At 39.6% G+C, this 24,250-nt stretch overlaps 1 protein-coding gene across 2 annotated transcripts in view; it reads right to left on the bottom strand.

Moving 5' to 3' along the window:
* The window catches only part of LOC102025409 (general transcription factor IIH subunit 2), a 32,813-nt gene that overhangs the window by 8,069 nt on the left and 494 nt on the right, over positions 1-24,250 (bottom strand). The window contains exons 2-16 of one of the 2 annotated variants that reach the window (XM_005413918.2): positions 20,579-20,661; positions 19,311-19,388; positions 18,790-18,826; positions 18,501-18,587; positions 17,464-17,514; positions 17,067-17,121; positions 13,850-13,955; positions 12,440-12,530; positions 11,219-11,306; positions 9,473-9,580; positions 8,636-8,699; positions 7,534-7,637; positions 6,689-6,791; positions 3,812-3,851; positions 2,211-2,322 (exon numbers count right to left, since the gene is read on the bottom strand). In XM_005413918.2, the coding sequence (XP_005413975.1) occupies positions 2,211-2,322; positions 3,812-3,851; positions 6,689-6,791; positions 7,534-7,637; positions 8,636-8,699; positions 9,473-9,580; positions 11,219-11,306; positions 12,440-12,530; positions 13,850-13,955; positions 17,067-17,121; positions 17,464-17,514; positions 18,501-18,587; positions 18,790-18,826; positions 19,311-19,388; positions 20,579-20,634 (1,180 nt within the window). In that variant the 5' untranslated portion in view covers positions 20,635-20,661. Of the gene's footprint in view, positions 1-2,104; positions 2,323-3,811; positions 3,852-6,688; positions 6,792-7,533; positions 7,638-8,635; positions 8,700-9,472; positions 9,581-11,218; positions 11,307-12,439; positions 12,531-13,849; positions 13,956-17,066; positions 17,122-17,463; positions 17,515-18,500; positions 18,588-18,789; positions 18,827-19,310; positions 19,389-20,578; positions 20,662-24,250 lie in introns of those variants that run through there. The other variant, XM_005413919.2, reaches the window with a different exon arrangement.

Raw genomic sequence — 24,250 nt, 5'->3', positions numbered from 1 at the left:
TGCAGTGATCCTCCTGCTTCAGCCTCCTACGTGCTAGGATTAGAGGTGTGCCCCACTGCACCCACTAGGCACAAACTTGTAACCTCGCCTCAGATTCCCCTGGCTACCTTTTTGTCCAAAGATGTTGCCTACCTCCTACTCCGCATGCGCCGACTTTGTCCAGCATCCTGGGCTGGATTCCAAAAGGAAGTAACCATGCGTGTTTAACCTGAGCTGCCCCTTTCACGGCCAGAGCTGGATGGAATACCACACCACCGAGCAGATCTGCCTTCCTCAGCAGGTACCAAAGGGCTGGATGACACAGCCCGTGGGCAAACTGCAAACAATGGCTCATGGGTGATGAAGGAGGTGGGATCCTGAGACTGAATAAAGAACATGAAGCTGAGCGGGATACGCACACCTGTAATCCTAGCACTCTGCGAGGCTGAAGAGGCAGAAGGATTGCATGTTTGAGCCCAGCACAGGCAAGCTGGTGAGGTCCTGACTCAAAAAGTAATTAAGGATCGTTGGCGTGTTCGAGGCCAGCCTGGGCTACAAAGTGAGTTCAAGACTAGCCTGAACTGCATAGTGAGACCCTGTCTCAAAAAAAAAATTCTTATTTATAAGATCATAAACTTCACAGTGAAACTCAATCTTGTTTACAGACATTAAATATATAGTATTAAAGTTTCAAGATATTAAATATATAGTATACACCTTTGTTACAGAACGAACAGGACACACCTTGAAGAGTTCTACCAACACTATAGCTGCACTGGATGGGAAAACAGACCTTCTCACCTAAGTTTCCTCAATGACCCATGGTGGGAAAGTGGAAGAGAATAATTAAATACTCAGGTTCAAAGAGTAAGACATCTCAGGGCCGGCAATACAGCTCAGGAGCACAGTACCTGCTTGACAAGCGTAAGGTCATGAGTTTGATTCCTGAACCAAAAACAAAAAAGGAACTCAAAGAGTAAGACATCTCAACTTTGGCTTCGTTTGCCCGAACTATACAACAAGCCAGACTCAGATAGTAACCAACCAAAATGTTGGCATTTGACATACTCCATTATGTCAGGCATTTTAAAAGCAATTGGTGTAGTGCATAAAAGGGGCCAAGACCTTTGCCCACTGCATTGGAATCCCAGTGTTATTTAAGCCTTGAAGACTTTTGACTACATGGAAGAAAGATTAGCCATGCGGCTAGGTGACCCCTGAGTGCGGCACTGCGTCTGGACCCCACCAGGAGGATGTGACACGCCTCTGCTCCAGCCTGTAGCTCCTTTTAATCCCCTTCTGGGGAACTGTGGCCAAGGGTGGCATGGCAGGTTTGTGAGTTTGTGTGTTTAACCTAAAAAGCCCCCAGTTGGTCACAGCCATAAATAACTTCAGATGTACTAATTTTATAATTGAACTCCAAGTATTTTAAGTGCAAAAAGAACACGCTGGAGGATACAGCAGTATATCATTTCATATATATTAAAATTTTATAACCATTGCTCAATTTCCATCTTACAATGTGTTCTTAACGTCTTCTTACACTAAATGAATTAAAATAAATCATGAACATTTAATTTACTTCAATTATAAAACAAGGGCATTATCACATCAATTTCATCATTACAGATAATTTATACATAATAATGCATAAGGACTTTGAATACATGACTCCAAATAATACAAAACAAAGTTAGTTGAATGAAATACTATTGCATTCTAGGCATTTTTGTGACAAGAATCAAAAAACTTAGTAAAATATTTTCATAACAAAAAGTTCCTTTTTTTTCCCCTCACTGTGTAGTTCAAGCTGACCCTGAGTTCACTATACAGGTATAGTTCAGGGTGGCCTCAAATTTGTGGTGTTGCTCCTGCCTCAGCCTCCCAGAGTGCTGGGATTACAGGTGTGTGCCACTACGCCCAGCCACAAAAAGTTTCTTAAATCAGATTTTTCTCTTCAACTGTTCTTCATGTTTTAATTGGGGCTTCTTCTAAAGAATCACCTTACTTATGGTCCCAAATATCCTTTATTTGTGTATTTTTTTTGAAATAGAGTCTTGCTATATAGTTCATGTTGGTCTTGAATTTGCTTTGTAGCCCAGGCTGGCCTCAAACTCATAGTGATCCTCCTGCCTCAGACTCCTGAGTGCTGGGATTATAGGTGTGTGCCACTACGCCCAGCACAAATTTCTTTTTAACACACAATGTGTACTCATATTGGAATCAAATACCTGAAGGAGTTGGAATCTTGTGAATACAGCCAGGACAACAGTGGAGGGAGTCATGAACAAAAACATCACAGTCCACACAGAATACATTCTGGCACACAGTGCAAACATAGACCTGCAACAGAAAGAAGAAAAAGGAATCAATCAAAGTAGTGTCTAAGGCAGGTGTTTTGTTTATTTAAAGTGTTGTATTGTGTTTTGTTTTGTTTTTGTTAGTACGAATGGAACCCAGGGCCTAACTCACACTAGACAAATGCTCTACTACTGAGCTACATCCCCGGCCCTGTTATAACTCCTTCGGAAGTTATCATTTGAAATGGCCACAAAAGGGCTGGGGATGTAGCTCAGCGGCACAAGTGCCTGCCTGGCAAGTGCAAGGTCATGAGTTTGACTCCCGGTACCACACACACACAAAAAAAATATGGCCACAGATAAAAAAAATGTTCCCATTAGAAAATATTTTTAAAATTGTTGAATACAGAGCCAGGTGCAGTATGTGTGCCTGTAGTTCCAGCCACTCAGGAGCCTGAAATGGGATCACTTCAGCCTGAGCAACATCGTGAGACCCCAGGTCAAGCTACCACAACAAAGTTTAGAAAGAATTTTTCTAAAGATAGTCAATGTGATTATATAAAATTATGTAGAGGTAAATATCATACTTATTTTTAATACTGAGTCACATCTCCATATTTAAATACTTTAAAGTATATCAGATACTAATTAGAAGTAGTGCTTGTTTAGGGGCTGGGAGTGCAGCTCAGTGGGAGAGCTCATGCTCAGTGTATGTCTTAAGATCTGGGGTTCAATCCCCAGCACTGAAACAAAACCCAAAATTGCTTGTTTATTACACTCTAATGTTTCATAAAATAATTTTATTAAATTTTACATTCTTTGGGACTAGGGGTGTAGCTCAGAGGTAGGAAACCTACCTAATGTGTATGATCCTGGGTTCAATCCCTAGCACTGCAAAAGAATCTTGTTTTAGATTTCTCTTTGACATCAATAGCTTCATCTTCACTAGAACCACTTTTTGAATTGCTTGACAGTTTCTAAGAATACACCATCTAGCTGAGTGTGGTAGCACATGCATGTAATTCCAGCATTTGGGAGGCTGAGGCAGGAGGATCCTTGCAAGTTCGAGACCAGCCTAGGCTACAAAGTGAGCTCAAGGCCAGCCTGAACTGCATAGCGAGACCCTGTCTCAAAAAGACAAAAAAAAATTTTTTTTTTTTTTTCTGGTACCGGGAGTCGAACTCATGACCTCGCGCTTGCCAGGCAGGCGCTATGCTCCTGAGCTAAATCCCTAGCCCCGAAAAAGTAAAATAAAATAAAATAAATTAAGCTTTTAAAAAATAAAACAAATTTTTAAAAAAGCAGCTTGAAAATTGAAGACAAAGCACTAAGTATCCTCATACCAAAATTAGAATGCAGAATTACAAAACTACTATTTAAATTATTTTGTTCCCATTTTGCATCTACTAGCTAGTGTAACTGTTTTTATGGGAAATAAGCTGATGCAAGCCCAGTCTTCAACAACCTCCTAGAAACTTACTATAGTACTGTTTCTTATATACAACTTAATAATTAGAATGTCAAAGACTCACATGTTGGTCCTTCAGTTGCCCCTGACATCCATAACAAAATCTGAAAAGAAAGTTTGAGAATAATTTTTTAAAAAAAGAATTCACTAATTAAAATAATTTAGCCACGTTGGAGTAACTAGAATCTTTTAATAATTATCTCTATACCAAACTTTGGCAGAAAGAGTTAAGAATGCCAACAGTTTCTTAAAATTCCACAGTACATTGGTAGGCTCAACAGAGAGCCGAAAATGTAGTTATTTTCACTAAGGTTAAATATGCACATAATTTCTAATTGGGATTCTGGAAGAGAATTAAGTCCTACAGAAAAATGATTTACTATTATTTTTCAAGTCTAAAACTAGTAGATAGTAACACAACTTTAGTAACACAATTCTAGTAGATAGTAACACAATTCTAGAAGTTAACATTATATAATCGGTGCCTAATGATTTCATTTTATTAAAAATTTTGCTGCTGTTGTTTTTTACACTTGATCTTAGCCAACAGGCCCAGAAGCGACTTTTTTTGTTGTTTCTTGAGATCGGGTCTCCCTATGTAGTTCAGGTTGGCCTTGAATTCAGTATGTAGCCCAGCATGGGCTCACATTTGCAGCAATTATCCTGCCTCAGGATCCTGAGTGCTAGATTACAGGTGTGTGCCACCACATCCAGCCAAACTTTAATATTTTCATTCCAAATTCTGAACATAAAAATTTTCTGTCAGAATTCAATATTGTTGATGAGAAGCCAAGCAATTTTAATTCAAGATCCTTGACGTGTGACCTAATTTTTCCCCTCTGGAAATGTTTAGGGTTAGTGTTTCGCTGAATATTCTGAAATTGCACAAATTTTTTTTTTTTTTTTTGAAATTGCACAATTATGTACTTTAGTTTTTCTTTCTTTTTTCTTTTTTTTTGTCTTTTTTGAGACAGGGTCTCGCTATGCAGTTCAGACTGGCCTTGAGCTCACTTTGTAGCCCAGGCAGGCCTCGAACTCGCAATGATCCTTCTGCCTCAGCCTCCTGAGTGCTGGGATTACAGGCGTGAGGCAACACGTCCGGCTCTTTCTATCTTTAGTGTGGGTCTGTTAACCACTTTTCAGTCCCTTTCAACCTAGAAAATTCTGTTCTTCAATAGTAGCAAACTTCCTTAAACTATTTCTTTTAAGATCTACTGTTCTATATTCTTTCTTTCTTTCTCACATATTCTTATATTGGACATTCTGGGTAAATCTACCAGTTTTTTTTCTCCTATATTTACTTCATTTTATGCTATTTATTCTACTTCCTGGAATATTTCTTCAACTCTTATCTTCTAATCCTATCTGCTAGGTCTTTCCTTAACCTTAATCATAAATAAAAAAATAAGTGCAAGTTAAAACAGTGAGACTTTTTTATTTGATTTTTTTTGTCTTTTTTGATACAGGGTCTCGCTATGCAGTTCAGGCTGGCCTTGAGGTCACTTTGTCCAGGCTGGTCTCGAACTTGCAAGGATCCTCCTGCCTCAGCCTCCCAAGTGCTGGGATTATAGGCGTGCACCACGACGCCCAGCTAACAATGAGACTTTTTAAACTTGGCCGATACAAATAATTCTAATATTGCTCAAATTTAGGTAAACAACAAATGAAATCTCTTTAAAGGACATCTTTCTTTTCTTTTTTTTTTTGGTCTTTTTGAGACAGGGTCTCACTATGCAGTTCAGGCTGGCCTTGAACTCACTTTGTAGTCCTGGTTGGCCTCAGACTCACATGATCCTCCAGTCTCAGCCTCCGGGGTGCTGGGATTACAGGCTTGCACCACCATGCCTGGCCCTAAAGGACATCTTTATAACACCTATTATATCACTTTTTTTGAGACAGGGTCTCATTATGTAGTCCAGGCTGGTCTTGAGCTCACTATGTAGTCCAGCATAGCCTCAGACTCATGGTGATCCTTCTGCCTTAGCCTCCCGAGTGCTGGGTTTATACAGGTTTTCACCACCATGCCTGACTTAAAACTCACATAACTTTTGATTCAGCAATTCTACCTCTAAGAATTTGTCATACATTTATACCTATACAAAGTCAAAGATATTAACATTATTTGTTAATACCAACTGGTTATGTAAACCATGATATATCCATAACATATGTAATTTCAAAACAATATTCCTCTAAGTGTGCTTATATGAAATGATTTCCAAATGATGTTTTTGTTCTTGTTGCTTTTTGGGCCAGGGACTTTCTGGGTAACCCAGACTGGCCTGGAACTCAAGATCCTCCTGCCACATTCACCTAATGCTAGGGTTATGGCATGTACTATCATACCTGGCTTCTGTACATCACTCTTCCTACAAAGAGGTGAAGGTAAGAAAATTAACAATTTCTGGAGTCCCAGCTCTGTTTAATAATGAGTCATTTCAGTCAAAGCCAATGATGACTCCCCAACTTTTGTGATAATGGGGATTGAACCCAAGGGTGCTCTAGGTTTAATTACATCCCCAACCTCTATTTTTTCTTTTTTTAAATTTTGAGAGAGCCAGGCATGATGGCACATGCCTGTAATCCCAGAGTTTGGGAAGCTGAGGCAGGAGGATCATTGCAAGTTTAAGACCAGCCTGGGCTACAAAGTGAGATCAAGGCCAGCACGAACTGCATATGACACCTTGTCTCAAAAAGACAAAAAAAAAAAAAAAAAAAAAAAAAAACCTAGGGTCTCACTAAGTTGGTCAGGCTTTTTTTGAACTTGCAATCCACCTACCTCAGCTGCCTGAATAGCTGGCATTATAGGTATGTGCCACTATGCCCACCTGTATATCATTTTCTATATTACAAGTAATCTTACTCAAATTAATAACTATCTTTTTAAGGGCCAATATTAGTTCACCATTGTGAAGAAGTATAAATAAATCAAAGTTCATACCTTTCTCCTTTATATTCTTCTATGGGAATTTCTTGAAAAGCGTCCAAGGGAAATAAATGATGGTAAGACCGTGCCAAGTGGGGAGCAGAGACCAAAGTAAGACCTAACACACAAACAAAAGCAGTTTAATAAGCCAAACCTCATAAAGACAACAGCGGAAAAGCCAAACGCTGTAACTCAGGCTAAGTACTTCCAAGTGTTTTTAGTGGAGTTTTGTGTTTTTTGCAGTGCTGGAGGCTGAAGGCAGGCCCTGTTGCAGGGCAGGCAGCCTCTCTGCTGCTGAACTATGTCCCCAGCAGAACTGTGGGTACTCGTCTCTCAGTCTCCCTGGGCCACAGGAACTTCCAGGGTGGAGTCATTTCTGTCACTACACGTGCAACCTCTCTTGACCTATTTGCTTACTTATAAATGTAGTAAACTTTACTACGATGTTGTTTATTCTTGGAAATGTAGTACTGGACCCCTAATTAAAAAAAAAGTAATCCATTTCTCTTTGCAAAGAGTAAATCCACAAGAGGCCTGGTGACACACACCTATAATCCAGCACTCAGGGAGGCTCAGGCAAACAGATCACAAGTTTGAGCCCAGCCTGGGCAGCTTAGCGGGACCCTGTCTCAAGAGTATGAAAAAGAGACGGATGGAGCTCAGCACAAAGACTCTGGGATCAAGCCTCGGTACCACATTCATTCATTCATACATACATACATACATACACATGTACACACGTACATATCCAGAAACACAGGCGTAACAACATTTACATGTTTTACATTTATTTTTACCAATATTATAGATAATAAGTTATTTAAAATTAATTTACTAAATAATGAATAACTGGTTCTTACCACATATTTTACATTCAACAGGAAGCTCACAGTATTTTGCCCGACACTGTGGGCAAAAATAGCCGCCTAGTGTAAGCCCTGGCTCAGAACTGTTATCCAGGTGCCTGTGGGGGAAAAAATTATTTTAAAGATGACATATATAAAGATGCAAAGAGTTAGAGCTAAAGAAAATATGTTACCTTGATCTTAAACTCTGGATTCCATTTCACAAATTTTAAATTTTAGTGGAAAATATGTATGCCATTTAAGATATGAACCTCCCCCTTTGTCTTTTTTCCTCTCTTCATTTTTTAAAATTTTTTTTTGTTTTTATTCAGACAGGGTCTTGCTATCTAGTTTAGGCTGAACTTGGATTCTTATATCTTTTTGCCTCAGCCTCCCAAGTGCTAGGATTGTAGGCGTGTGCCACCACACTTGGCTGTGTGATATATTTCATCTAGAGGAGTAAATCTAATATTTGTTATACCTTTAATGGGAGGAGGCAGAAGTCTTCCTTGTGACTTTGAAAAATCACTTCCTTTAATGTGCTTTATAATTATATAAAATATAAAGCACTCAAGTTCAAACAAGGTATACTGAACAAAGTCTAGGTTCTATCACTTTGCCTTTCCCTCTACACCAAACAAAACAAACATTCTTTAGTTCTCACTCCTTAGATCCATTACTATTGTTTTTATTCTGAGCACAATTGTGAATGTTTTCCTCACATTGCTTCCTTCCTTTTAGATAGCTGGTAGTGTATTACACACCATCCCTCTTCCTTACCACCTTACTTACTGATATTTCCTGAAGATCTCACCACAGAAATACATTTTATACAGTCATTCTTTTTTATGGCTACGTAAAAGGTAATTCTTTTTTTGCGACACGGTCTTGCTGTGTGGTTTAGACTGCCCTTTAACTCACTATGCAGCCCAAGCTGGCCTCAAACTCACAGCAATCCTCCTGCCTCAGCCTCCACAGTGCAGAGATTATAGATGTGTGCCATCACATCTGGCTCAAAAGGTAATTTTTAATCAAAAACCATATTTCAAGCCCATCTTTTAATTTATAACTCAGAGTAATGAATTTAAATGTTAAAATATTACTGGTCTTTACTTACGCCATGCTGAAAGAAGGTTTTGCATCTTGATCAGACAAAGCAGCAACGGTATGCTGAGGAAATCCTTCATAGAAAAAAAAATATTAATTTCTCTTTCTAAGCAAAGAGCAGAATTCTAGGAGTAGGAACCTAAACATATTCCTACCAGACAGCAATGAAGTTGTACAAAAGCTCTTTTCTTAGATATACATACATGAATAAATTTTTTAAAAAAGATATACATATATGCTCACTACAGTATATGAGACTGATTGTAACTCTATGCTAAGAAAAAGTAGAGGAATGATGGAAAGATCTGTCTATGTATGACCTCAGATTCTTAAGTTATTTATATTTTCTTTTTTGGGTTTTTGTTTTTGTTTTTGTTTTTTTGCTGTTTTTTCTGAGACAAGGTCTCTCGTTTTGCACCTCAGGCTGGCCTTGAACTTGTGGCAATCCTCCTGCCTCCACCCCTCAAGTTCTGGGATTATAGGTGTGTACCACCACATGTGGCATGTATCTGTATCTTCTAATTTAATAACAACACTGTCTTTGTGTGTGTGCATGGTGCTGGGGACTGAACCCAAGGCCTTCACATTGAGCTACATCCCCACTGCTTTTAACTTTGAGAGAGGGTCTTGATAAGTCATTAGGTTGCCTAGGCATTAGGTTGGTCTCAGATGTGCAATCCTCCTGCCTTAGCCTTCCAGGGTACTGGCACTACTGTGTGACATCAAACGTGGCCAAAAAAAAAAAAAAATTCTCAAATTCCAAAATGATAACCTGAGTAAATGAAAACAGAAAGCACAGTATAAAAAGAAATACGTAGTTTTAAAATAACATAAAATAATCACATACCCATACGAATAAGTGAGCACTCAGAACTTGAGCTGGCAGGAGGAGGACTAACATGATGTGTTAGCAGTTCTTTGTAGTGGCTTTCGTCTAAAATCACATGGTATGTGCCTAACAAGAAACAAATGACAGCTTTATAGACAGAGGATGGATTAAAATTTCTATGTAATTTTGTAAAAGCTTTAACATCTAAAAATGTACACTTTCAAAATTAAGATTTTAATTTAATTGTCATTTTTTAAAACTTTAAGTTGGTATCTCTAAGAATAGTAAGTGCAATTTGATTAAAGCCAAGTTATGAAACCTTTACAAAGTATTACATAGAGTAAAATTTCTAGCCTTTCAGTACTTATAGACCCAATCCAAAAATGGGCATCTGAGATGAATACACACTTCTCAGATGGAGAAATACAAATAGCAAATAAATATATGAAAAAATGTCTAACATCACTGGTCATTCAAGAGATGTAAATTAAAACAATACTGAGATTCCATCTCACCCCAGAAAGAAATCACCAATAACAAACACTGGGGCTGGTGGTATAGCTCAGTGGCACAAGCACTTGCCTGGCAAGCATGAGGTCATAAGTTCAATTCCCAGTACCAAAAAAAAAAGATATTAACCCTAATTAAAAAAACAACAACAACAATAACAAAAACAAATGCTGGCAGGGCTATGGGGGAAAAGGAACTCTTTTCCACTGTTAGTGGGGTTGCAAACTGGTGCAGCCACTGTGGAAATCAATGTGGAGATTCCTCCAAAAACTAGGGTTGGAGGACCCATTTGACCCAGCTATTCCTCTTCTGGGTATCTTTCCAGAAGAATTAAAAACATTGTACCACAGCAATATATGCACACCCATGTTTATAGCAGCATAATTTGTAATATCTAAATCTTGAAATCAACCCAAATGCCTATCAACCAAGGAATGGGTAAAGAAGATGTGGTCTTTTTATATAATGGAGTACTACTCAGCCATAAAGGATAAACTGGAGACTTTTATAGGTAAATGGATGCAACTCGAGACCGTACTCATTGGTGAAATAAACCAAAGGCACATATTGTATTGTCTCCCTAATGTGAAAAGCTGAAAGAGTAAATAAGATCCAAAATGTACAACAGATATTGTAAAATGGGAAGAAACTTCAAAAGGAAAGAGAAACTGGGATGGGGGAAAAGAGAAAAGAAGGAAGGAAAAAGAAAAAAGAAAAAAAATACATATATATATACACAAGACAATTAAGATAGTTACATTACTAATTTCTCTTAGTTCATTGAAAAGAAAGGTTTGTGCTAATATTGTTTGTTTTTTTTTGTTTTTTTTCCAGTACTGGGAATCGAATTCACGACCTTGTGCTTGCCAGATAGGTGCTGTGCCGCTGAGCTAAATCCCCAGCCCTCAATTGTTTGGGCAATTAAATGTTGACATCTTGTACTCTGAGTAACTAATTTAAAGGTAACAATACACAATGTATTAACCATTGTTACCCTCCTATTATCTTAATTTGAAATTTCTTTTTCTTCTTTAAAATAAAAAAAGGTGTTATAAAAATTTCTCTAAACACAGACATTACTGAAATTTCCTTCCATTTTGGGTCATTTCTAAAAGAAACAAGATATTTAAGACGACTCCACATGCTAGACTGTGGGGCATGACATAATTAGATTTAGTGGCTTACGACAGCCCAGTTTAGTGAGTGACCCCCACGGGATGATTACACATAACAGCGAGGACAGCAGACACGCACCGCCGGTCTCCCGCGCAAGCACAGTGCACACCCGAACCTCCGCGGACAGCCCAATGACAGACACACGGATTTTAGCCGCTTTCAGGGTCTTCGTCAAATCCAAGATAAGGAAGTATTAAGAAAAAAAGAAAAATATTTAATTAAGAATTAATGTACTTGAAAAATAATGTTCTGAAAACTACTGATAAATTCTCTACAGAATTCTCTTTAGAGTTTTAATTTTAGACTTTTTATTTTTGTTTTGGGGGACACCAGGAATTAAACCCAGGACCTTTACACTGAGCTACATCCCAGCCTCCCTTTTAAAAATTTTTATTTTTTACAGCATTTAAAAAATTATTTTATTGGTACATGAATGCAGTACATAATGTTTATACTTCTTGTGTGGAGATGGTACTGTATATAACACATTAATTCCTTTTTTCATCCCTTTTAACTTCTCTCTCCCCTTCTATTTTGAGACAGGGTCTCACTGTACAGTTCAGGTTGGGTTTGAACTCACTGTGTAGCCCAGGCTGGCCTCAAACTTGTGGCACTCCTTATGCCTCAGTCCCCAGAGCACTGGGATTATAGGTGTGCGCCACCATGCCTGGCTCCCCTTCTCCTTCTTTTTTTTTTGTCTTTTTGAGACAGAGTCTTGCTATGCAGTTCAGGCTGGCCTTGAGTTCACTTTTTTTTTTTTTTTTTGGTACCTTTGTGTTTTTTTTTTTTTTTTTTTTGGTACCAGGAATCAAACTCAGGACCTTCTGTTTGCCAGGCAGGCGCTTGTGCTGCTGAGCTATATTCCTGGCCCTTGAGCTCACTTTTTAGCCCAGGCTGGCCTTGAACTTGCAACAATCCTCCTGCCTTAGCCTCCCAAGCGCTGGGATTACAGGTGTGCACCACCACACCTAGGCCTCCTCCCTTTTTAAGGAAGTTTTTTGTTTTTTTTGAAATAGTGTCCTGCTTTGTAGTTCAGGCCAGCCTTCAACTCACTATGTAGCCCAGGCTGGACTCACATTTATGGCAATCCTCTTGCCTCAGCCTCCTGAATGCTAGGACTACTGGTGCGTGCCACCACACCAGCCAAAAAAATTTATTATGAGACAGGGTCTTGCTAAACCACTAAATTGCCAGGGCTTGAACCTGCAATCCTCCTGCCTAAACCTTCCAGAGTGCTGGGATTACAGGTATGTGCTACCATACTCTGCTATAACTTTAGTTTTGATGTACTGGTCCTACCTTAATCAGATCATAAATATTGGACGGATCACAAGTTGTAAGGCTGCTAAAGATGATGAGGACTTCTCTACTTGTATGTCCAGGCATGTGTCTAAAGAGGAGATAAAATGCTCTCCAATTAGTTATTGCAAATTATACCACCGAGCAAATGCATCTAGAAGGAATAGTATGCATGGCTGTACATTTGGACTATAGAGATCCCATTTGTTTCAACACTGCACGGGAATGAACTGAATATGTTTTAAACACTTTAAAGTTTTTTCTTTTTTCTCTCTTTCAGTACTGGTGATGGAGCTCTGGCCTTGTGCATGACAGGCAAGTGCTCTACAACATAGCTACAATCCCTGCCCTAACATACACTTTTCAGAAAATGAGCTACAGTTATATACTTTAAAAAAAAAAAGTATTCATGGAAATACGTATGTAGAGAGTTCTCTCAAGTTCTGCGGACAAAATGATAAATGATACTGGCTGGGTTCCTGACATTATAAAGCTTATAGTCTAGTAGGTTTATTTCATACACAGTCTAAAGTATACAACAAGAAACATTATACAGTAGGAGTCATGCATGTATGACAGTTAACACACTTCTTAAAGACTGCAATTTAATCTCCTGATGATTTAGTCCCGATAATCAGGTTTTTTCCCTTGTGGACCCTTAATGAAATGATGACTCCATGAGGAATGAGGATGTGCGAGCTGTGTCTCCTGTGCTAGGAAGGGATTTCTACAATTTTTGGAGCTAGTTTACCGGTTAATTATAGGTTTCACTGCTGTCTTCACCACTCACACTTGTAGATACTGCTGAAGAGCTTGCTTTTATAATCTGTGCTACCTACTCATCTACGTCAACACTAAAAGACTATCTATTATATAAAGGCATAGGGTCTAAGATAGGACAACCTATCCAGAGATAAAAAGTATGAGCTTTAAGTACACTGAGTATTTTCTTTGGGGTTTTGCTACAATCCACACAGTTGGACCTACAGGAAAAGTGCACTATTAATTTGTAGATGTATTACCAAACAAGTTAATAAATGTCAATAAAGATACAACCAACTCTTGATATACCATACTAAATGCCACATATAATGCGCATACCCCCTGGCAGTACTGTACTGAGAGATGAGCCCAGGCCCCTCACACTGAGCTATAGCCTCAGCCCCAGCCACCACCCCTTTCTGTGAGACAGGACCTTGCTAAGTTGCCCAGCCTGGGCTCAAATTTGCAATCCTCCTGCCTCAGCCTCTCAGAGTGCTGGGAGTATAGATGTGCACCACGACACACAGCTAGTTTTCCTACTTACCTCTTTTGTTATAACTGGTTTTATGGAGACTCTTGTTAACATATTACCATTTCAATTCAAAAAAATTCTAAACCAACTTTCAGTAAGAAATGTAAAATACTAACTTTAGAGTCTGCATGGCCATGCTTAAGGAATTATAAAGGGATGGTTCTCCATGACAGGTCATCTCTGCAGCTTTCTTCAAAGATGTTATGTGTTTCCTCGGGTTTCCTTAAATTAAATGGAACAACTTACTTTAATAAAATGCCACAAAAATGCCACACATACAACAGGAAAATGCTGGGCAACGCATCTGGGACCCTCTTGTCTCTCAGAAGCTGTTCCTACTCCCCACACCTTTTCCCAGTACATTCTCTTGTGTTTAACCTCAGAAAGAAAGACAGAAAGAAAGAAAGAAAATGTATGTTTCTTCCAAAATTTACAGATTTTTTTTTCTCTCTTTTTTCTTCTTTGGTACCAGAAATTGAACTCAGGGCCTTTGCTCTTGCCAGGTAGGCACTATACCACTGAGCTATATCCCTGGCCCTACAGATCCATGATGTTAAAGAACAGAATGTCTTCAATTTATGTTTCTACCTAGTCACCTTCTTGTTAGGAATATTTGATAATCTCCATATTAAAAATATAAACAATCTTATTTTTATATGCAGTACTGTACGTATTTAACAATAATATTAACTTTAGACTACATAACTTTTCACTCTTCACATTTCTACATTTCATCATTTTTATTATTTTATTTATTTATTTTTTTGGTACTGGGAATTTAACTCAGGACCTTGTGCTTGCCAGGCAGGAGCTTGTGCCACTGAGCTATATCTCCAGCCCTCATCATTTTTAAAACCAATATATTTTTGGCTGGCCATGCTGGCACACACCACCACGCCCAGCTCAAAAGAAAAAAAAAAATTGGCATGGGGGGCAGGCGAGGTGCAGTGCTGGGAACTGAACTCAGGAGCTCACATTGGCCAGGCAGGTGCTGTGCTGCTGCGCTACATCTCTGCCCCCATGAAAAAATTTAAAACCAGTATATTTTCATATCTCTGAAATCAGCATGTGTCTCGCTACCATTGGCAGCGGGATAGCATGTGTGACACAGTTATCATTTCCTGTCCCTACGCAAACCTATGAATGGCTCTTCCTAGGGTACTGCTTCAATTGTGTTATGCATTTGCTGCTACTCAGGCTCAATGTAACTGCTATTTTAAATATTTTTAGAAAGCTTATTAATACAAAAGGTTGTATTTTTATGTAGAAAATCATGGACCAGAACAGTGAGACAGAAACTGTTACTACTGAAGCAAAATATTCATTGATGTCAAAATGTCTGAAATTTTCAATATTTGTTTTGAAGGAAGAAAATAAGAGCTTGGCAAGACCTCATAAAGGAAGCTTCTACAAAGAAGCACAGCTGCATTCTCTTCCATAACACCTAAGGTAACTGAAGTAACACCTGAAAAGACTGCCTATAGCAGTAGGGGTGAACCTACAGCACTTGTGCAGCAGCCGACTGTTATTACTGAAAACCCTAAAAGGTTCACCATCACTGGCCTACACCACGCAAAGCAGTATAAATGAAGGGAGGAGAAACTGCCAGATCCTTCAGAGTAAGTGACATACACGGCAAGTGACCAATAAGCTGGTGTAACCAATTCACAGTTCACTTGATGTATATTAAAATTTAACTTCAAGGGCTTTTTGTTTCTCTTTTTATTTTTCCTTTTTTGAGATGAGGTCTCACTGTCTCACTATCTAGTCTTGAACTTGCTCTGTAGTCCAAGCTGGTCTCGCTCTCAAGATCCTCCTGCCTCAGCCACCTGAGAAGCTGGCATTACAGGCATGCCCACCACATCTGGCTCCAGATGAGCCTTAATCTCCATACATATGACCTCATTTGGGTTGGGAAAGTTGAGAGAGGAGGGGGAAGTTCCTGCCACCACGATGTAATCATCCTGCTTGGCCCACGCTGTGCTGAGCCAGCAGGCATCCTTCCACATCCTGCTCTCGGCACGGGAATGTAACCCTAGATGGTGGCCAAACTCCTCATTCCCCAGCTCATGGGTGGGCAGATTATAAGACCAAAGTCCCTGCGCACCTGGCACAGCTGGACAACAAGGGCCATGAAGATGTAGGGCTGCTGTCAGACACCTTTTCACCTCACAGCCCTGACCAAAGGCTGAAGCCAGACAAGGCCAGGATGCCTAGAAACAACTACTACATGTGTCAGAACTGCCCACCGGGGCACAGAGGCCAGTGTGTCCAAGCTGCGGCAAGCTAGTGATAGCCCCACCCCTAGTGCTGGAGACCAAACCTACGGCATTCCTGAGCTACCCCCCAGCCTAGACTGTTCTCTTTTCTTGCAACTGAATTTCTTGGATCAACCCAGGTGGACAAACACCTTACTCCTTACTGTGACAGTGAAAAATTATTAATAAGCAAATTGCATCATTTTCCTTCTATGGTGCAAAGAGAGAAAACCGGATTTAAGATAGAGCTATTTTACAAAAAATAAAATGGAATTAATGTCAGTTTGTAGTAGCACATATCGGGAAGAAAATAAAAACTGCCTTTTTTTTTTTGGTCTTTTTGAAACAGGGTTTCACTATGCATTTCAGGCTGGCCTTGAACTCACTTGTAGCCCAGGCTGGCCTCAAACTCACACAGATCCTCCTGCCTCAGCCTGCCGAGTGCTGGGACTACAGGCGTGCGCCACCACACCTGGCCATTATTATCTTTTAAGAGGCTAACATTCAGTTAGCTATGTTATACAAGTAGAAAAGTAGATTCATTAACAGTAGCTATAATTCTGTTTTTATACATGTACTCTTTAAATTCAATTTAACTTTTAAGTTAAATTCAGTTTAACTTTTTGAAAACGTAAAATAAAGATTATGTGGATTTTATAAATGATTTCAGTAAGACTATCTTAATATTTTCAGAAAAGACTGTACACATCTTAAAGAAACAGATTCACATTCACAGTAATACTATTCACCCTTGTGCAGAACTCAGTTTAAAGCAGTTAATCTTAGCTCCAAGAGTTTAGTGGAGGGGCTGGGGATTTAGCTCACTGGCAAAGCGCCTGCCTGGCAAGTGCAAGGTTGTGAGTTCGGTTCCCGATACCGGAAAACAAAACAAAAAAAACCCCTCCCCCCCCCAAAAGAAAGAGTGTAGTGGGAAAAGAAGCATTATTAAGTTGTTTCCCCTAAAAAGCACAGAGGAAGGCTCCACTCTACTTACGAGGCACACATAAGAACAGGGTCACAAGCTGAGTAATTAAAGCAAAGTCCCTGAGTCCTGGACAGGTAATATGATGCATACCTGAGAGTTCAGTCAGCTTTTCAGCTCTTTTACTCTTAGTTACAATTATTCCAATCTCAAAATAAAAACAGAAATGATTATTAATTTCATATAACAAATTACTTCCTCTTGATAAAAATTTATGTAAAATAAACTAGCATATCTACAAAAGAAATAAGCAACATGCAAGAAACTTTTCCTCATGGTATTTTTGAACAAATACATTTAGCTCTGAGTTTACTACACACTGTTAAAATTTCGTTGTTCTGCTTTTTGCTAAATGTACCCAAAAAAGAGTATACATTCTGGGTCACTTAGCAACTGACAGCATGTACGTCCTATTTTTAAAAAACAAGCTACAGTATATTTGCCAGCAAAACAGCAATCCAATTATGACTTCTATCATTTACCTACATACCTGACTAATAGGATTTTGATCAAAATACTCTTCTACGAAGTACTCCAACAACTGTTTCAAGAAAACAAAAAGAAATATTACATAAGGGCAAAACAACAACCACACAGACAAGTACAATCATGTTTTATCAAGGAACACTTCTCACATCCTGCTTTGTTCTTTCTCTTTTTCTTTTTGCGCTGTTAGAGATGGAACCCAGGGCTCTGCGCAAGCCAGGAAAGCACCTACCACTAAGTTATCAGCCTATGTCATGATATTTAAGCTGACAGATTTTCAAGAAAATGTTCAGTTGCAAAAATATGAAATAGTAAAAACTATATTTGAAATGACACGTGATCAGACAGGAATGAGCTAGTTGTTTTAGATGTGATTTTGTTGTGGTACTGGAGATTGAATCCAAAGCCTTGTTACTGAGCTACATCCACACGCCCTTTTTATTTTGAGACATGGTCTTGCTAAGTCACTAAGTTGTCCAGGCTAGGCTCAAACTTGCAGTCCTCCTGCTTCAGCCTCCAGAGTGCTAGGATTACAGGCATTTGCCACCATGCCCAGCTTGAATGAACTAGGAGTAGGCACAGTGGCAAGCACCTCCCATTCTAGCAGCTTAGAAAGTTGAGGCAGGAGGATCTCTTATGTGGCCAGGAGTTCACGGCCAGTCAAGAACCCAACTCAAAAAGAAAAACAGAACAAAAATGATGGAAATGAGGAAAGACCCAGTGAAGACAGGGATGGGAGAACAGGCAGATGGAGGACAGAGCTTTATGAATCAGGAACACTATGACAATGTTTGTAAGTTCAGAAGACAGATTCAAGTAAGTGACAGAGAATAAAGGGACACATGACAAAACAAGATCCTGACTTGGGACAGGAAGGCAGAAATTAGACCTACACAATTAGCAGTAGAGGTTTATTATTTTCTTAAATTGTACAGCAGCACTTTCTTGGTTGTCATTTATATTAACTAGGAAAGAGTTTTACTGCATTTTCCCCTTGCATTTACCATTTATGTAAATGACTTTTAAATGACCTTATTGTACCTTTAAAGTACACGTCAGTCTATTAGGCTTTAAATCTTGGTCTTCCATCGTCCTCGATCCGTCTACCACCACATAAAGGTGGCGCATCTACCAAAAAGGAAGGGAACAATTTCCAGTGATACTTCTCACAAAGAAGTAAAAATGGCATTCAACATTCACATATTCTGAGCGTAGCTTTTAATATATTCTTTTAAAAAGTTTGTTGTTTCACTATTGTTCATTCTGTCAGGCCAGAATGTTTCTCTAATCCAAACTAATTCTGTACCGGTAAAAGAAAAAGATAACATACCATTCCAAGTCGAACTTGTCCATGGTGTTCAAATACTCTGTTGAAATTATACAACATTTTAATGAATACCATATGCTATCCAAAAAGTAAATACAACTTTCCAAATAATCTGCAATTTTTTGGCCAGTATGGTGGTACATGCCTATAATCCCAGCACTTGGGAGGCTGAGGCAAAAGGATTGCTGTGAGTTTGAGGCCTGCCCAGGCTACAAAGTGAGTTCAAGGCCCGCCTGAACTGCATAGTGAGACCCTGTCTCAAAAAGGAAAAAAAAAAAATCTGCCATTTTTAGTGAAGTCAATTATTAACTTTTGGGATATAATAATTATAGGGATTGTAGGTAGTTCCTGAAGTTGATTTCGCTATTAAGATAAGGAGCTCTTTCTGCCTATTCAGGCAACTATGCTATGGGTCAGTTTCCCCAAATCACAGCGGAAATGAAGCACTAAGGACAGTTACAGATGGGCAAACAGGCTCAGCATGCAGTTTCCATTCATAACATACTTAGGAAGAATTTACCTACCTTTTCCTCTTTGCCTTGAAAAGAATGTCTTCTATCGTAGCTTTAAGTGAGCCAGATTCATCTTCTTTAAGAATCTCCCTGTAAGTAATAATGGTTTAAAACATAAGCTGAAAAAATTAGCCCAAGAAATAAAGATATGCGCAGATATTTGTACATGTCTGTTCACAGTATGATTGTATATAACAGCCAAAAACTGTAAACAACCTAAATGTCCGCCAACTGGTGAACTGATAAACAAAAATGTGCTATGCCAATATAATGGAATACTATTCAGAAATTTTAAAAAAAAAGCTTGGTATGATGGCACATGCCTGTAATCCCAGCTACTTGGGAGGCTGAAGCAGGAGGCTCAAAAGTTCAAGGCCAGCCTGGGCAACTCAGACATTAATTCAAAATAAAAAATGAAAAGTGCATAGGCTGGGCGTGGTGGCATATGCCTGTAATCCCAGCACTTAGGAAGCTGAGGCAGGAGGATCATTCCGAGTTTGAGACCAGGCTGGGCTACAAAGTGAGTTCAAGGCCAGCCTGAACTGCAGAGCGAGACCGTGTCTCAAAAAGACAAAAAAAAAAAAAGAAAAGTGAAGCCCACTGGTTTAACACCCACCCCTCATCATCACACACAGAACCAACTCAGCTACTTGGGAGGCTAAAGCAGGAAGACTGTAAGTTCAAGGTCAGCCTGTCAACATAATAAGATCCCATCTGAAAGAAAAGGAAAAAAAGGAACAAAGCACTAATATACTCTACAACACGGATGAGCCTTGAAGCAGTATATAAGTGCATTTACGGGAAAAATGTACAAATACAAAATAAACAGAAAAAAGGACAAATACACAATAAACAGAACACAGATTAGTGGGTGTCTCCAGGCAGTGAAAATGGAATTGATTTAAGTAGTCATGAAGGACTTCAGTGGAGTGATTAAAGTGTTGCTACAACTGAGCAGGGCAAGGTGGCACACGCCTGTAATCCCAGCACTGAGGAGGCTGAGGCAGGAGGATCACCACTGAGTTCAAGGCCAGCCTGGGCTACATAATGATCTCAAGGCTGGCCTGAACTGCATAGTGAGACCCTGTCTCAAAAAACAAACAAAAAAAAGTTCTTAAAACTGGTTTATAATAATGGTTGCACAACTCAAGTAAATTTTCTAAAAACTGAACTGTACACTGGAAGTGAGGTTTTCACACATATAAAGTAATTTTAATAAAGATGCAAGCAGAAAGAGATTACATTTAAAAGAAAAAAAGGGGTCATAATACCACACTTACCAAGTTCTCTCATAGCCTCCTTCCCATCGCTTAGTTCTTTCGGGTTCTTCATCCATATTTTAAAAAGTGTATTTTTCAGCACTCTGTAAAAGACCATGAATGTTCTAAACATGCTTGTTACAATGCATCCACTTACTTAAAAGTTAAATAGGGAAAAAAAAAAGCTGGGTACGGTGGAGTACACCTATAATACTACCACTCAGGAGGTTGAGGCAGGAAGATTGCAGTGAATTCAAGGGCAGCCTGGACTACACAGAGTTCAGGGCCAGCCTGAACTACAAAGTGAGACCTGTCTCAAAAAACCGAAAAAAAAGATGAGTATGGTGGTGCATTACCAACTATTCTGGAGGCTGAGGTAGGAGGCTTGCAAGTTCAAGGATCGGCAACTAAACAAAACTCTGCCTCAAAATAAAATTCAAAAGAAGAGCTGTGGCTATAGCTCAGTGATAAAAGCACTTGCCTAGCAAGTAAGAGGCCCTGGGTTCAAGCCCTAGCATCAGAAAAAGAACAATTAGAGTGCAAGGTCATCTTATTCTTTGTAGTTTACTCAATAATTGTTAGTGAAAAAAAAATATCCTTTTGGAATTCTTTTTCCTATTTTCAATAAAGAATATGAATACCAATATCAATAAACATCTTTTTATAAGTTATGAAAGGATAAAAATGCTTTATAGCCACACCACAAAACAAGAACACAGAAATATGGGAGTGAATACAGGTCTAGCTGAAAGATTAACCCCAAGAGACAATTACTGTAACTGAGTAATAAGTACCTGATGATTCATTATGTTCTCTCTCTACCTTTGTGTAGATTGGAATTTTTTGTTTGTTTTTCTTTTGTTTTGAGACAGGGTCCCATCATGTAGCCCAGGCTGGTCTTGAATTCAGAGTGATCCTCCTGCCTCAGCCTCCTGAGTGCTGGAATTACAGGTGTGTGCTCCCATACCCAGCTTTAGGTTTGAATTTTATTATCAAGTTTTTAAGAATGAAACCTATTATTTATAAATAGCTACATGCTTAAATCTCATAATTCAAAAGAACAAAAATTAATAGCCAGGTATGGTGGTGCACACATGTAATCCCAGCACTCGAAAGACTGAGGCAGAAGGATCACAAGTTCGAGGCAAGCCTGAGCTACAAAGTGAGTTCAAGGTCAGCCTGAACTACACTAAGACCCTGTCTCAAAACAAACAAAAAATGAAACATAATATTACCCCAAATATTAAAGGAAAAAGATAAAGGTATTTACTCAGTCATTCCATAAATACAACAAATGGTTTCATCTCCAAGACAGGATGAAGAATAAGTAGTTTCCTCTTTATTCTTTTCTAAATTCTTATATTACATCCTTTTGTTTTGTGAGACATGTCTCACTATGTAGTCCAGGCTGGTCTTCAATTCACTATGTAATCCAGGCTAGTTTCCAACTCATAGCAATCCTCCCCCATCAGCCATTCAAGTGCTGGGCTTACAGGTGTGCACTACCATGCCTGGTTTACAACTTTTTTTTTTTTTTTTTTAAATAAAGGATAAAACTAGTGGTAGAAGCATTTGGAGGCTGAGGCAGGAGGATCACCTTGAGTTTGAGGCCAGCCTGGGCTACATAGAGTCCAAAGCCAGCCTGAACTACATAGCAAGACCCTGCCCCAAAGAAAACAAAACAAAAACAAAATAGGTGGTAGAACCCATGAACTATAACAAGTAATACACGTCCCTTGCACCCTCACACTCCCACCCTTCCTGGTGGCATCTCCTGTCCCAATCCAAGATCAGGGTCACACTCCCTGTCACTGGCATGGATAAATATGACTTTCTAGTCAGGACCAACTGTTTTCCACAGGCTACTCTGCCTTCTCAGCCTTCTACTTGCTAGGTGAGACAGCATTGAGGAGTGCCCAAGCACTGTTCCCTGACCACATGATCTTAGATTCCAGAGCTGTATTCCAGTCCTGTGGTCTTTGCCCAAAAGGGAAAAACAGAAGAAAATGGTAGTACCAGGGTTTTCATTAAATACACCTCTCCCTTGGCAAACACTTCCTCACCCTTTAAATTCCATATAATTGTGAATGGAGGATGCAATGAAACTTGTAGTTTCTTTCTGACAAAAAGATGGTACATAGACTGTTCAGTATGATGGACATATTTGAAAAAGTCTATACTGACTAGATTAACTCTCACCTCAAGAATGTCAACAATGGGAAAAATTCCAACTGATGGAGCTCTATGGCTGAGGACCAGAGGTGGGCTCAGAACTCAAGGATAAGTTTATAGAAATTTGCCAAAAATATGGAGCTGTTAACGGAAACCTTACTATGACTGACCAATGTTTGACAGGCTCTCACTTTATAGTTCAGGCTGGCCTTGAATTCACTATGTAGAGTCCAAGCTGGCCTTGAACTTGTGGTGATCCTCCTGTCTCAGCCTCCCTAGTGCTGGGACTGCAGGGGTACGCCACCATGCCTGGCTTTGGGGACTGACCATTGCTGATCCTGTCTCCAGCCCTAAGCCGGAGGAGCAGCCGAACCTGAGTGGAGGGAATGCACCCCCACCTGGACTCCTGCATCACCCTTCTTATCTGTGTCCTGATGACCGTGACTCACATATAAAGATGCTCTCCCTGCTGCTCCAGAATCTTTCCGAACTGCCCAGGAAGACTTCTTGATTTGCCAAGAATCAAAGATTTTCTCTAAGTGCACCGTCTGCCTACCTAGAGCAACTGTGTATGAGTAAGATCTTCCTCTACCTGTTCAATAAATGATTAGCCTTGAAATATATATATATGTATACATACATATATTTGTATCAACATTTTATTTTTACCCATGGAGGGCCCTAAAGGATGTCATATATCACAGAAAACCCACTACACTGTCGGCCCTTCAAGAAGAAATTGAAAATGTATGTTCAGCAATCTCAGTTACCCAGGGTTATCCACGCAACAGTTCATCATGCTAATAAATGTCTGGAAGCTCATGGCCACCGCTTTGACTATTTGTTTTAATTATAGAGGCCACAGGTAACTTGTATTAATCTCATGATGTCTCAATAAATTATTAAACGATTTTTACAAAATTTTCTTTTCCTGAAGTGTGTATACATTTTTTGGCAGACTCTGTATATATGAATAAGGACATAACCAATATTTTACCCTCCATTTATACCACTGCTTTTATAGAAAATACCGTAAAGAAGCAACCTATAAGTGGACTTCTGAAATAAAAATCCTCTGACAAGTTGGAGGCAGCTGCTAAGGTATCACTGGTTTTGGTGGCAGTGCTGGAATCCGATGTTATTAGCTAAAATTCCGCACATTCCCCACTGAATTAACAAACCACACATGGTTTTCGGGAGAGATTAATCTCTTTCAGGAAATTTGGTGATCTGCTGTAATGGCCTGGAAAATGCGAAGTGGCAGTGATTTTGACGGTGTGCTATTCCACACGCGGGAGCACAGGGACGCGCACACTGAACGCTGGGACCCTCCGTCCAGTCTACTGTGCACATCAAAGGAAGGACGCGCAACGTTCCCAAGCACTTCGCTAGACGAGATCGAAGCGGCATCTGCAAAGGAGCCCGAGCCGCGCCCAGCCCCGCACGCGCGAAGGCGGGGCCTGAGGAGCCGCGCCGGAGTTACTAGGGGCCGCTTGCCCAGCGGGGCCGCGGGGCTCCGAG

The sequence above is a fragment of the Chinchilla lanigera genome, unplaced genomic scaffold, assembly GCF_000276665.1.
Source record: "Chinchilla lanigera isolate Chin_1 unplaced genomic scaffold, ChiLan1.0 scaffold00174, whole genome shotgun sequence".
Classification (NCBI taxonomy): Eukaryota; Metazoa; Chordata; class Mammalia; order Rodentia; family Chinchillidae; genus Chinchilla; species Chinchilla lanigera.
The sequence above is the reverse complement of the archived record's forward strand: the minus strand, read 5'-3'. Positions and strand labels throughout refer to the sequence as shown.